Genomic DNA, 15565 nt, shown 5'->3' on the forward strand with positions numbered 1-15565 from the left:
TGAAGCTTACTCATTCTGCCTCAGACCTGAAACAAAGCATACACAACTGAAACCTTACCTGTTTTTCCTCCTTCCCCATCCCCTGCAGGGATAAAACCTGCAGCCTAATTAAAGATACAATCTCTGCTTTCAAAGTTTTTCTTTCTCTGTTTCTGATCAGAAAGAATTTGCTAGTTAAAGCGTTTCTTCATGTTTCAAAAATAAAGCAATTTCTATGGTTCTTACCTCCCTTCTGATCTCTATTGCAAACTGAAATGTGTCATGATTCCTCCTTTTGCAATGCACGGAAGACCTAGGCAACAGCTGTTAAAGAGTACTGAAGGAATACAGCAAAGACTGGAAAGAGTTATGCTTTCTATGCAAAGAGATTTTTGTTTCCATGTTTTCCAAACTTTTTAAATGTGAATATTTCTTCATAAACAGTTCGATATGAATACGACATAGGAACTATGCCATTCTAAAAGACTCTTGGTAGTACTGGATTTTGGAGTAGCATCGGACTTGGTAGTGTCTTGGACTTTTGGAGTATTCTTTACATTTGAGATTCACTGTGCTTAAGAAATATGAATTCAAACTGATTTGAAGTTAAGATGGCTAGAGGACTGCAGAACCTCGTACATAGAAATGTGTGTATGCTTAGAGCTAGGAGGGAAATGTAACACATGAGAGCACATGTAGAAAGTCGTTTGATTGAACGGTTAAATTACAGGACCATGTTGGTACAAAACCAAAAAAAATGAGATTAAATTTCTTCACTGTCAAAATTTGGGAAAACTTTCTGGACAGTAGGACAATGAATAGCATTTCATGAGGCAGAACAACATTGAATTATTCAGACTCCATCTCAAAAGACTTTATGGCATTGCCTATGACAGTTGTGGACTATATGACCTGGAGATTCTTGCTCTATGTTTTATTGCTTTGTTCAGCCAGCTTATATATATTGGCAGGTGTTACTCTTTAGCTGTAACAACAAACATAACTAATTTTTTGTTTCTGTCTTTTCAGGAAATACTGAAAATGCATTTCAGTTCTTAATAGCTCTCTGATCACATAAATGACTTGTGTACCATTATATCGTGACCTCTTTCTAGACTTTCTAAAAGCCATCAACATCTATGAAGTCTGAGATGACTTCTGTTTCTCTCTTATGCTATCTTGTAGTGCTCCCTAAAACTGCCTTCTTGCTGTGGCTGTGATCCTGTGAGTCATGCCCACGTTTTCTTTTTGAAATCGACATTTCTTATATTGAAAACTACTTGTAATACTTTATCAGGAATTTTAATTAACCTCCCTTCATCTGTCAGAGGAAACTAGAATTTGCTACTGTGATGTTAAAAGTAATCCTGTCCCAGCTCATTCACTAAAAATCAATAGGTGAAAGCTGGATGCCAGTCCTTGCCTGATAACATCACTTGATGAGCTCAGTGAATAATATTCTTCACAGGAGACTGCCTGTATCTTTTTGGAGATGTGAAAAAATGTTGGTCATAAAAGCCAGATGTGAAACTCCACTGAAGGTTGCTGAGCTGCCACAAATTTTATACTACATTGAAAATTTCTTTTTATGAAACTGCTGTATATTGGTTGGTGTGGGGAGCACATCATCTAAGGATTTCTAGAGCTGGTTTTTAATTGGCTTTTTTAAATTGGCACAAGTTTGGTATGAAAGTAATGGTTACAAATTGCTGAGTCGCAAACCTTTCAGATCATCTCTTATATTAATGTTCATGCTACTGCTGTATGCCACAATATCTTTGAAAAATTTATTTTAGCTTTTTTCACAGAAAAGTTGAGACTGGAGGCCATCTGTTTCAACCCCACTGCTCGAGCAGGACCAGTAGGGCAGGTAGTGCGGGACTGTGACCAGAGGGCTTTTGAGTATTTCTAAGGGAGAGTGAAAAAGTGGAACCTCTTGTGTTTCAGTTCGTGTCTCCCTCCTCTTTAGGTCCTCCCTTCAGATATTTATATACCTTGATGAGATTCCCCTTGAGCCTTCTCTTCTCCAGGCTGAACAGTGCCAGCTCTCTCAGCCTCTCCTCATAGGAAAAATACTCTGGTTCCTAATTTTTAATTTTTTTTAAATGTGATTTTATCATTCTCCATCATATAAAACCAGAATAAGAACGTGAATTCAACCCTTTAGAATTATATTAGATCTGGCAAAAGAATTTCCTTAACGCTGGATTCACATATAATTTGGGTCTTTTAATCTGTTATCTGTTAACATAAAATCATCCAGTCTTAAGATGATCCTTGCTTTTTTAGCCCTGTAAAGAGGTTAGACTTCTATTGTTACTGCAGATCTAAATATTTCCTATTTTGTTGTACATAATCAGTGTGTACTTCATTTTTCAGTCCAGGAAGGTTTAGGGATCTTGTTTATTTTTCCACAGTGCTCATTGTATGATTGGATTAAAGTGTGATGTGTTTGTGACTCCTGTAATTTATGATTTTACCATATGGCACCTGGCAACGAGATAGTTGTCATTTCTACCAAGTACGTTACATACATAACATAATTCCTTCTAGAGAGGTCTTGCCTTCAAGCTTTGCTGTAAAAAAAGGAAATGCTTGTGGCTTGAAGTAGCATAATGATTATACAAGTTGTCACAAATTCACAGCTCATTGGAGAAGGAGCAGGGAGCCTGTTAAATTCTCTTTTTTTCTCACTTCTTTTGTTGTGTAGGATATGTTCTCTTTTACCTCTCTGGTGTCTACTAGAAAGGCATCTAATCTCTTGTCTGAGGTCCTCAGATGAAAAATCTGAGTGCCATTGCAGTTACCACCCTTCTCTGCTGGGAATGATATATTCTCAAATTCTAGAAATGAGTTCAGGTTGTACCTTTCCCTGCTAGGTTCAGTAACTTAGTGCTTGATGTCTTCTTTCTGTAAAGACTGCTACCTCCCTTGGCAGTTGTTCTCTTTTTGTTAACTGATAAACTTGGAACATACACTTTGAAGAATTTTTCTAGCCTTTTGGTAACTTTTGTGGTTCATTTCATGGTTACTGGAGCTGACTACGCTACTGCCTAAGCTTTGTAGAGATCAGTGAAAAGTTTTCGAGGTCCTGCTTGTATGACTTCTATACAAGAATAGTCTCAGTACTTTTAAATGTTGGTGCAGCAACAGCTCAGTTCCCTTTGTCTATTTAGAGTTGATTTGAGTTTGCGTTCCTGAATCGTTGTTCCACACAATAAACCTTATTTATCCCATGAATTATCATAATCTTTTCTGCAGTGTCCACTTTCTGGCAAATGGTAGTAGTTGTTAAGTCTGTCTGTTAAGCAAATAATGTCATCTCAAAGTCACCAAAGCAGCTGGTATTGCAACCAGCTGAGATAGAAAATGTTTTTGAGTGAAGGGGTGAAATTTGCTCTGCTAATGTGTATTGTCATCAAACCTGTTTTAATTTTAAATACAAATTAATGAACACTATTTTCTTTCTGACAAGTTCATTTAATATTCATGCCACTAAAAACACATGCTAGTATGAAACAAAAGTAGTAATTTGTGAATTTTGCTAAATCTGAGACACTTTTTTGTACTGCAGTTACGTTTAAAGAATGCTAACATACGTTTACAGAGCTGTGTGAAAGGATGAAGTGTCAAAGCCAATTAGCATCTCTCTTGAAATCTCATTAGTAAAATAAAGTAGATGACAACTGAATGATAATTTTCCATGTTGTGGTAAAGGAATGTGACAGTGAGACCTGGGGGTTCTTGTCTGTTGTCCAGCTTGAACTCATAGTCAAGGCTGATGTACCTCCAACTTCAGTAACTTCTCAAATATATCCTTGTCCTGATTCAGTAGGAAAAAAATATGCTTACCTTCCATAAAAAGAGTGATTTTTTTGCTCTTTTTTTCTGTTTACTGAGGAAAGTAATGTGTTAAAAACAAGGTTCAGATCCAGTTACTTGGTTAACACAATTTAGTTCTTCCTAGTCCACAGTCTTGCCCACTGACTAGAGATCTTCTGTCTTGTCCCTTGCCAATGAAGCTGTTAGTTGCTCTGTATATGTCTTTCTAGCAAATTGTAATGCCTCAGTTTTGAACCAGTTAACTAACAAAAACCAAATTTAATTTATGAAATACTGTGTTGCTTATCAAATTTCCTTCACATGCCTTTGAAGGCAGTCTGTCATGGATTAAATACTGTATATAGTGATAAAATAGCAATGTATTTTTCAAATAGCTTTGAGCACTACCTCCACAAGGGATATATCCTCACTGATGTTTTGATGGTTCTTACAAGCATTTCTGAAGGAATTTTAAAGAAGTGGTAGTGTTGAAAGGGAACATTTTCCATTGACATTGGAGACTTAGGAGGTGGTTAATAGCTATGAGTAGCTGACTCCAGTGACTGGTTGGGTGTGAGAGTCTCAACAGAGTTTGTGCACAGAGTTGAAATGCCAGTTAATGCTTGGGGTGTTTTCTCCTCAAGAGCACTAGTAACAAATGCAACAGAATAAGAATAATGGGTGCCTGAGAAATGCCACTGCAGTTTTATTAACATTTATAGAATGTGTTTCCACATACTTTCCAGAACTCTGACAGCAGTTTCATTGCATTCAGGCTAAGAACCATTCATTGGTTCTTAGAGCTAACCAGAGCTAACAGATCTTGGGTGCTGAGATCAGATTCTTTTTCCCCTGCCTCATTTCCTCATCCTGATTAGCTAAACCTGATTAGGTAGTAAAAATCTCCTTGTTTAGTTTCTTGTGCATTCAGTTTTATTGAAAAGGAGGGGAAAAGACTTGTTTTGAAAAGATCAGGAGAACTTGGTAGTGTATCTACCCTTGCTAGGAACATTAAGTAGACTTGCATTCTTTTGCCTTTCTGTTATGAGGCTAGCTGGATGTTAATAAGAACAAGCTTGGTATACTTGTGATTGTGGCTATGCTGTCATTGTAATTGGGGTAGCAGGTTTGCATTACAATAACTAGAGTCTTGGATAAGTTTTGAATGAGTATGATTAAAGTCTTGGGGAAAATAGAGTATTTAACGCGGTAGGTTCTACATGGAGTCTAAGAAGTCAGGATTGCAGTAGAGCTCTTTGATCTCGGAGCAGAATGACAATTTTAGTTAGTTTTTACCTTTTCAATAAAACTAAGTAAATTAACCAAAATGGGATTTAAAAAAAAAAAACAAAACAACCAAACATACTCCCCCCCAACTTATTTTGTATAGGAGAGTATTCAGGTTATTTTTTGGTGAGTTTTTTAGCAGAGGGATACATGAATCTTTCTGCTATTGCGTGGTGACTGTTCTCCTAAGCCAACTGCTGTTCGCACAGTGGTGTGCTGTTGCATATAGGGTAGGTGTCAGCCCTTTTTTGGGCTGTCAGTAGTTGTTTTTACATGACACCAAGGCTTGTGTGTAAAGATTAGAAACACTTGAACTTCATGTCAACAAATTGCTGGCATTGTAATAATAATGCCTTGGGCAGTAAAAATAGTCAGAACTTGGGAGTGAAGGTAAGTAGTGACTAATAATGTTCCTGGACAGTTGTCACTTTCTGTTTTCCTTGTTATAAATGTCAGAATATAATGCCTTTCACTTACTTTAACCAGCTTGTGTTGGTTTCATAACCTGTGGTTTCATTGGTGTAGTGAATGAACTTCGTGCTTGGAGTGGAACCCTGTTATGGTGAAATATCCAGGCATTTTCTTCTTTTTTGTCATGGAAGTCACTCTGTTACTGTAATGTCTATTTTGTTTAACTTGCACTGCAGTATTTGTCATTCTGATTTTGGTGTCTGACTTTTCTCTTTGCATAGTAAGTTTCTATTAAGCATGTGAGAACAACTTATTAGAGTATGCATCTGTTTCTCGTGGTGTTTCTGATTATGATCAGCTACTACCTTATTATGCAGGCACTTGCTCAAATTGCTTTGCTTGTTAAAATGCTGTTCTTCAAAGGATTATTTTGTCCATAGAGCAGACTTTTGCTGGGTAGGAGGATTAAATAGATACCTTATGCAAGAATATAAAAAAACTAATTATCTATATTTTTTGTACATATGTGTGCTCACACAGTATGTAAAGTCACTCTTCCAGGAATCCTTGTATTGAATTGTGGTGCCAGCTTCATTAGTTGACTGTACAGGAGGTGCCCCAGATAAGCACAAAGGTGGGATGCTGTTCCCTTTAAGAGCATTGCCCCTGCTATCTACTTCAGTCTCCTTCTGCATTTAGAAAATTCATGGGGGAAATGGGCAAATAAATGTCCTTTTTCTGTGTTCTTTGTAGAGAAAATGATGTACTGCCAGTAGTTTGCGGTATATAATCATCTGATACTGTTACTGTGGCAGCCTGTGATATTTTCCTAGGTAGTTTAGTACAGTGTTCATCAATAATATATAGCTACACTTTTTAACATGCTTGGTATCAAGCCTGCAAGTAACAGCCTGTAGTGATAAACCATGAGACAAGGAAGGGTCCTAGAGCTATATGATCTTACTGTGAAAGATAGGAGAAACACTCTCTCTCTGCTTCTACATAATTTACATTGTTTGCAGTTAGGAGTGCTGAGTGTCTGCTGTCTGTGCTGCAACCACTCTGAAAACTTCCTACACATGCATAAACAAACAGTGCTGTTACTTCTATCCGGGACAGCGAGGTACGCTTGTTCTGACGGTCCTGCCACTGGTTTGTTTCCTTGCACTCTGCCTTTGAGTGAGGCAAACGCACACTGCTGGTGATATACTCAGCCTGAGTTGTAAGGCAGCCTGATTTTAGAAAACAAAACAAAATTTAAAACCACTTAAAAATACTACAGTATTTGTTTTGAAGAACTGGTCTTTAGATTCCAGAGGTGCTGAAGCAATGAAATGTAAGAAATAATATTTTTTATCACAGTGATCTTTTCAATTTGCTCATCTTTATACTTCCAGAGGAGAGAGGAAGATTTTTTCAACTCATCATATAAAAACCTGAAGACTTTTCTCCCTTGTCTCATATACTGATAGTTGCTTGTAATAATTCTTTTGACAAGTTACCCTGAAGAGTGCATCAATGACTATGTAGCCACTTAAATGTAAACAATTATATATTTGGGAAATCAGTGAGTACCATGACTTTGCTGTGGTTGCACATGTGATGAGAGCAAAAGGGGATTTCAAACTCAGTCTTAGATGATGACTTTTGGTATAGTCAGCTTACAAGAACTGCAAAGTCATCTGGTTCATTCATTCGTAGATACTATGTGTGGTTATTTAACATAACTGGTTATGATTGCTTCATCTTGATTAACTAATGTGAGAAAGGAAAAATCCCACTAAATACTTTCCAAAATCTGACATAATTATAGTATGATTGTGACCTACTTGGCTTCTTAGAACAGCTGAATTGGAGATGAATTTGGCTGTGTGAATGTTCCAAATAATCTGAGACCTGTTTTTCAAAGATGCCCTGGTCTCTGTCTCCTTTAATGTGGAGTACCAGGATTTACACCTACGTTCTTGTTTTTGATCGTACCTTGTCCCTACTGAAGGTGACTTTCTTAACCGGAGGTGGGAAGCCGGTGGGGTGATGAAACCCCGTTATATGGAGTGGAGAGAAAAAACAATTCTCTCAAGTTTTTTTTTGATTTATAAAATATTTTTCCTTCTGGTAGAAGTGACATTTGGTTGGAAATGCTGACAACACTAGCTAAGGGACAAGAAAGTTGTTGTTCTGAAAGTTATGAAGTCTTTAAGATGACAGTATCACACATTTCTGGATGCTCACAGTGCAAGAGTGTCTTCTATTGCTTCTTATTGCATGGGACTAGTTTTCTATATGGCAAAAGAAGACTCCTAGGAGAGAATGTAGGTAGTTAGAAAGATAAAAAAGAAGAATCAACCTTTGCTGTTGTTAAACTACTAGCAAAGTGCACTCCTCTCACGGTGTGCTGTTACAGGCAGTGGGGTAGTTGTTAAGGAGAAAATGTGAATGCAGTCAAGAAGAGTTCTCATTCATGTTCTGACATAGAACATGAGAATTGACATTTTGTGAGTCACTTCTCTTGGCAAATGTGAGAAGCATTTTTAATTTTAGCAAGGGACAACAGGAAAAGAAGTTTACATTTGCACATTCTATAAATTGTTTTTCTTTATCTGGCTTAAAATTTTAGGTACCTACACAGTCTGGGGTCTTCATGTGTATTAGCCAAGCAAGACAGGAGAGGCTTAGTACTGTTGTGAAAAATAAAGCCTGAGTAGATACCAGCACCAGACACATTGCTCAGTAAAGTTGGAAAATCATTCTAGTGATATTTTACTAAAGTCATGAAGGCTTAAGGACAAAGGCAGAAGCAAGTTCGGAAGCTTTGTGGTCATTGAAATTCATGCTTTTCTCCTGGCCTATGAGAATATTTTTCAGGCTCTTGATGGTATTTGCTTGGGTTTTGAGTTCCAGGCATGTGAGAAAAGTCAGTCTTCTGTCTGAGAGTGCAGATTGAAGATGCCTATCAGGTTAAACCAAAATCTGTTGTTGTGCAGATGCATTAAAAGGTTAGGTAACTCTGATAATGTCCTGAAGTGTATACTAACTGTCCACTTTAGAGGAGATTTTGTTGTCACTCAAAATGTGTTACTTACATCTTATCATTAACACCAAGGATGATTAGACATGTAATTAAAAATTCTTGGAAATAAACATTCTAATTGTTGTATCTTTGGTCTCTTGTCCATACATGTGTTGTGTGTGTGTCCCTGCCTCCCCAGCCCCAGCTGTGTCACTGAATCACCATGTTTTTATCGTCACTGTTTGGTAAAAATTGAGACAAATTCAATTATCTTTGAAGCCGAAAGCTGCTGGTTTCTAGGAAAGGAAAGAAACCATGAAGTACATATTAAAATAAAATAAAAAAAGCAGACCAAAAAAAGTATGTGACAAATTGATTGAGGGTAATGCAGGGATTTATAGCACATCTTTAAGCTGCCACAGATGTGATTTCTGGTAAACTGTACACAGTTCTTTATTTATTAGTCTGAGTCCTTTGATTGAAGTAAGTATTTTGGAGTGTCTCCACCTGAATCACTGCCAGGATAATGGTTACACTGAGCTGGTTAGCTGGAATTTCCAAATAGCTTAAAAATCTATCCTGTGAGACGATATAGCCGACTTATTCCAGAGGCCTTTGATCACATTGCTCTTGGTGATGCAGGGAGTTGTTGGGAGTTGCTTAAGTCGGTCTTGAGTTTGGGGCAGTAGGATGTGACATTATGGTAGGAAGCTGCAGCTCCTTGTGCTTTGAAACCCCTGAGATCAGTGATGCTACTGGGAAGCTCTGCTGTCCACCAGGACTTTAAAAAGTGGCTATTACACATTTTTTTGAAATGGAAATCAAGATAGAGTAAGATGAGAGTTCCAAAAAGGTAGTGGCTTATGTTGCTTAAGTAAACATTTTAAGAAATGTGTCAAACCATTTGTTTACTTCAGTTGTATTCTGTACCTTTTCCAATTAGGGCTTATAAGAATGATCTCAGAAAAGAAAAAAGAAGTTGATAAACTTTGTGTTGGTTTTTACTTCAACTAAACTGTTTAGGCCTTCCGCTGAAGCTGTACAGCAGTCTTATCAGGAATTCTCTAAGAAAGCTGATGTATTATGGAATTATTTTTCAAGATATGAGTGTATTAAAAAGCTTTCCAAAAGACCTTGGATGACTTCTTTCAGTAGGATTTTCTTTTCAAAGTTTTGAGCTGGTGCTGGGATTCTGTCTGGACAGGCTGATAACGTTGGACTTGCATCATATCTGAAAACGATGATTAAAATGAAAGTATGCAGAGTACAACTAAATGTATTTTTCAGTTAGATAAGAGTGCATTCTGCACAAGTTCTGAGCCACCTGTACATGAGCTAACCATGGACTGAGCCTGAGTAGCCACCAATAATGAAAGGGTAAAGCTGCAGCAAGTGGTTTAGCTCAGAGGCAAAAGATGTTTGCATTACACCAGTGCTGTGTACCAGCTATGTAACTTCTGGTTCAGGCAGATAGATGTGTCATCTAAGGTACAAGCTGAGAGTAGGCAGAAAAGATTGCATAAGATGTGTTTGTGGATTTGCGTCGCTTTGGCATCTTTTGCTGAGCTCTTGTATTGTGGGTTGCTGAGAAAACTGCTCAAAGTGTTTTCTGTCTTCCCCCCACCTCCACCTCCTGACTTGGTGCAGTTGGTATGCATAGTCTGGTGGATGAAAGCATGGTTTGGTCCCGCGTATTTCTGCACTGAAAGTGTAGCCTCTTGATATCTTTGAATTTTGTGTAGTATGTCTGTTGCTATTACCTTTCATCCATACCCTTATCTCATAAACCTTACAGTGTTCTCTGCTTGTGTTGTTTGTCTGTAGACCTTTCTGGTTGTGTTTTTTGTCTTCATCCATATTATTTTTCCTTCTTTCTTCCATGCTTTTTTTCCCCTTGATGTGAAGAGCAACTGGAAATTTCTTCTGTGTATCATTTCAGGCTTATTTCAATATATAATTTAAACATATGCCTCAGGTTGTAGTTTTGATGAATGGCTTGTCAGTCTAATTCTGCACTGTATGTTCACCTCCCCTCTTGCATTGCCATTAATGAGCACAGGGCAGCATAGTGAAACAGGGCAGTGATCTCACTTGAAACCAATCCCACCAAAAAATCCTCAAACTGATTTAATTTACAATGTGGCCATATGGCTGCCAGCATAAGCAGAAATGCATTTAAGGACAAGTTGGAGTACTCTGAGCTGGTGTCTTTAGACTGGGGGTATGTAGTCCCTGTTTTATTTCTGACAGCACTCATTATAGTTATGTGTAATGAAAGGTAATGGTGCTTTTGCATTGGTTTCTTATGTTCTGTGTAGGCTTTCTGTGGCCTGGGAGAACACAGGTTTATTTTTTTTCACACCTCTATAATCTCTACAAAAAACATTCATTTGTCTCTTACCTTGGTAATCCATGTGTAGCACTGCTGAAGTCAGTGGGGCTTCACTCTGGCACCTTGGTCTGCCAGTTTACAGGCTCAGTTTACTTGCCACCAAAGATGGGCTGTGTGTCAACTTCCATGACAAAACAGATTCTTGTCTACTTTCTGGATCTCAGTTCTGTTTGATTTTTATATCTATAAGGAATCTGACCTTTTCCTTTATTTTTAATGTGGGACTGTATTAGTAAGTAAGTACTTACAGGTTAAAAATCTGTGATATGTCATTTAAATATCTTGTGATCTGATTATTCTTAAATTCATTGTGGGTTAAAAAAAAGTTCATATAGTGATGACATTCACTGACTTTGTTTCTTTTCTTTTTTTTGCTCCCTTCTCTTTATGTGAATGGTATATTCATGCTTCTTGTCATCGTTGCTGATTTTCTTGCCAATCATCCAGAAAACCACCTAAGGTAAGTATTTTGTCTCTTTGTACATTTGTATCTGCTTGAAAATGTTGAGCAATGCAGAAGAGTTGGGCATATAGGTCAATACATCTTTGATATTTAAAAAAAATTATCTGTTCCCCATAATTCCAAGTTAAAGACTTCATAATTTCAGAAGAATATATTTTAATCCAACTGACATGCAGGCAAGGCACACGACTTGTTAAAGCTGTGACCAGGACAAGCCATAGTTTTAAGGCATTCATAAAAATATTTGAAAAAGTAAACAAGTACTGTGTGTAAAACATTTCATTGCACGCAATTCTGCTTAAAAGTTAAAATACTGTTCTTAAAAGGTGACAAAATGCATCCAATGAGGAGCAAATAATTTTTATTTGTACTGGATGATAGTCAGAAATTCATAATTAGTGTAAAAGTTGCCAAGGTACACCAGAATTCACCTAGAAAGGATTGTCTGTGTTGTCTGTAGTGCAGAGGAAGGGCAGGAGAAAAGAGTTGTGTACCTATATTAGGAAATTAATAAAGTTCTTCTATCAATGCCAACTGATATATTTAACACGAGAGTTTGATCACTGTTAAACCTTTCTTTTAAAAGGAAAAAACCCACCTCCTTTCTGTTGTAATTTCAGCTAAAAAAAAGTGTTTTTTACAAGAGCCTTCCTTTTCTGCAGTACATCATTCATGTTCTATTATAGGCAAATAAAGTTATTCTCAACATTACGTAAAAGCTCAATTATGGCCTTATATTTCTTTGACAAAACCAGAACAGCTGCATGCTTGTGCGTAAATGTCACATTATTGTTAGGTATAGTTGGATGGTCATTAATATCCTCAAGCTATAATGCTGAAACTTCTGACGTTATGTGAAATGTTTTTCAGTTTGAGACAGAATAAGGTTCATGCCGTCAGTGGAAAATAGGCTTTGTTGAGTTTGTGAGGGTGTGATATGAGATGTGGATGTTATTTGATTTATACAGTTTTTAGGGTACTGCACATAGTTGATCTTCAAATTAGGATTTTTTTAAAATAAAATTTTAGAAATATTGGAATTCTCTTTGTCTTTAATGAACTAGCTTATCATCAGCCATAGATGAATTATTTTGCCAGTTCAACTTGGTAGCTCAGAAGCTGTGATAAGAAAATTTATTATAAGGATATTAGGGTGTTTTGCTATTTCTACAAACATCGCATGTAAGTGTAATTTTGTGACAAAGGTAAAATGGTTGTTCTGAGCTGAGATCTTTGAGCTGTGCCCTAGGCCACCTTCAGATTTCCTTTCGATACTTCTTCAGCCCTATTGTAGGTCTTATGCTTATCATACAGTGACCAACTTTTTTTTTTTTTATCAATTCTTTAATGGCATCCATTTACATTAAGCTTACTGGTGTAGACTCTGTTTGCTGTTTCCTTATGGATCTCCTGTATTACTTATCTCCATCAGCAGTTGTAATAGGCATGTAGGAACAGCTGCCCCATGAATGAAAATTTCCCTTCCTCAGTTATCCCTTCCTTTTCTTTTTAGAAGCCTGGTAGTCCTATAAGTCACCCAACAAGTCAGACTGACTACTTCTCAATGAAAGCAGAATGTGATTAATTGGCCATCTATTGGTCAGATGGCAATGGCTATTAAACATTAGCCATACATTTGCAATATTTCATAGCTGCATAGACAATACGTTAGGGGTAATGTTCAATCTGGGTAATGCATTGCTAAATTCAAACCCCAGACTCTGTCTAGCCTATACTGAGAATTAGGCTTCAAAACAATAATGAATGTGAAATTAAACACCTTTTTAAAACTAAGTATGTGATTTGGCTTAGTCTGGCAAGCAGTTAGTATTGGATATGGTACTCATTACCTATAAGTAGTTCGCATGAGTATACTTGCATACATAAACTTTTAAAATTATTAATTCCTCACGCATTGATTAGGGACCTTAATGAAAATGAGTTCTGCAGAACGTTGTTTTGACTGTTCAAAATGTGAATACCCCTTTGCTGTCTTTTCAGATTCTGTGAGAAGTTACTGCTGTGTAGCAGTCAGACACAATGACTCTTCTAGTTTAAGATCCACAATTTCATTTTTAAGCCACAGGTACAGGTGATTTTGAGACAAAACTCCAGATTTTTCACTGGCGTACACAATGAATGCATGGACCTGCATCCCAGTTTGCAGGAAGCCATAACCTCTAGCTGTCTACTTAGCAAAATAACCAACAACTGTCTTAAACTGCTGTAGGTGTTTGCTGAAGGAATCAAAGCCACATATCTTCCACTTTTCTTAAACCTTGTGGTTACCAGAAAAAGTCTTTTGTTTAATTTCCAATATTTACTAACACTCCAAGTACAGTTCTCTCTAACCTAGAAATGGCCTACGTAACTCTTTTTGCTTAGGTAATGTGAGCACTTACAATGACTCTGGATACGGTAGTACCAGGATCTAGCACTTCCCAACTAATTCTTTCTCATAACTTTCCATTTTTATGTTTGTGCTGTAATGTTTGTGAGGTAAAATTCTTATAATGAATATACAATGAGTACCTACTCTAGCTCATATACTTATTTTTACTGTGGGCTTCCAATTGTGCAAGACTGTGCCCTGGTGAGTTGTGTTGCATTACTTGTAGCTCTGTCTGTTACTTGACTGTTCCTGAGATGTCTAAAATAATAGTCTAAATTGTTTTTTTTTTTTTACAACTGTCATACAACGCAGACTAAAAATACTGTGCAATGTCAAACATTAGAATAATAGAGCTGGGAGAAAACCTACGCTATTCATCCCTCCATTCAAAATTTTTTGTTTATAAACTCCTACTCTAGTGTGGCAGGTTCCTGGCAGCTTCCTTTTATCTTTCTCTTTTAGATGCTAGGATGAATTATGACACATAGAATCTTGCAAAAATAAGAAAATTTTGAGGCTTGTTTGTTAGTTCCCTGTGTAATTTAAAAGCCCAGAATAATTTTGGGTCCAGTTGTGAGAACGGGCCAACACCTGTGTGAACTTAAATCTGCTTGTAGTTGAATGCCGATGCAGACCTATGAGGAAGATGTATACCTGTCTTTCGTGGTTTTCCCATTCTGCTTGTCTTCTGAAAAATTGTTAAGCTTTCTGGTACAATGGCTATGGAATGGACATCAGAGCAGTAGGAAAGCAGAAATACTCATCTGTATAGTCACAGAGATGTAGAGGAATAACTGAAAGTTCATGAAATCTTAGTGGAAATAAAGGTAGCAATTTTAAACTTTCAATTTCATACAAAAAAATACTTGCCTTTTATTTTTCTTTTATATTAAGCACCTAAATGGAATAGATTTTCCAAAACGTAGTTAAAAACTAGTTCATATGAGGTGCTTGAAGTTTAAAGGTTCTGTTTGTGTCACAGATATCTCTGTTCAAATATTTTTCAATAGTAGTTTTGATATAGTTGGTTGATACGGTTTTGATATAAGCTGGTAAAAATCTTTGCTAACAAGGCATTTTCAATGCCCAGTAATGCCCAGTTTGAGTATTGGCCATTGAGTCGGAGACTTGAATGTTAACAGAACTTCCGATAGCTTTGATAGTCATGTTGACAGGGGGTTTAATACCTTCTTCAGGGAAAAAATAATAAGAAAAAAAAATAATTATTCTGCATACTTCTGTCAGAAGAAAAAGTAATACCCACCATTTCTGTTTTCAAGGAAGAATAATCAGTGAAGATGGGAGAAGGAAGGGAGCACATTAGAAAAGACTTAAAAGGTTACTTTTTCATAGCATAGGTTCTGTGTCTTGACCCCGAGTATGCTTGCATGCTCATCTTGGGCCTGCATGTGCTGCCATTCCTGCACTGGGGGTTAGAAAAATATAAAATAGTTATCTTTTTGATCATCTTTTCTGTAGAAGGGTCACTTTTCAGGTAGGGCACTGTTCTACAGGTATTTCCTGTAAAATGCCTTTCTCATGTACATGTGGAAGAGCCTTGCTGATTGGGACTGAGTCTCTTGCTCTTGTATGCCTTATCTCTTGCCCTGTTAATTCTTGCATTTGCAATCTGTTTTCCCAAAGGTCTGAGTTGCCCAGAAAATTGTTTTGGTTGGGTGCTTCCTTAAAGTATGGTTGCTGGAAATGTTCAAGGTAACTGTTTTGTCATCACTAACCAAAGTAATTTTTAAGTATTCTTCTGCCAGTTTTAATGGAGAGAGGAGTTTTGCTGCAGCCACTCTACATGTT

At 37.0% G+C, this 15565-nt stretch overlaps 1 protein-coding gene across 6 annotated transcripts in view; it reads left to right on the forward strand.

Annotated features, from left to right (window-relative positions):
* Positions 1 to 15565, forward strand: part of KIF13A (kinesin family member 13A) — a 109004-nt gene that overhangs the window by 29461 nt on the left and 63978 nt on the right. For all 6 annotated transcript variants that reach the window (XM_027676065.1, XM_027676066.1, XM_027676067.1 and 3 more), the window contains exon 3: positions 11349 to 11361. In XM_027676065.1, coding sequence (XP_027531866.1) covers positions 11349 to 11361 — 13 coding nt within the window. The remainder of the gene's footprint in view (positions 1 to 11348; positions 11362 to 15565) is intronic.

This window comes from Neopelma chrysocephalum, unplaced genomic scaffold (genome assembly GCF_003984885.1).
Source record: "Neopelma chrysocephalum unplaced genomic scaffold, ASM398488v2 Primary Assembly neopelma1_26, whole genome shotgun sequence".
NCBI classification, from domain to species: domain Eukaryota; kingdom Metazoa; phylum Chordata; class Aves; order Passeriformes; family Pipridae; genus Neopelma; species Neopelma chrysocephalum.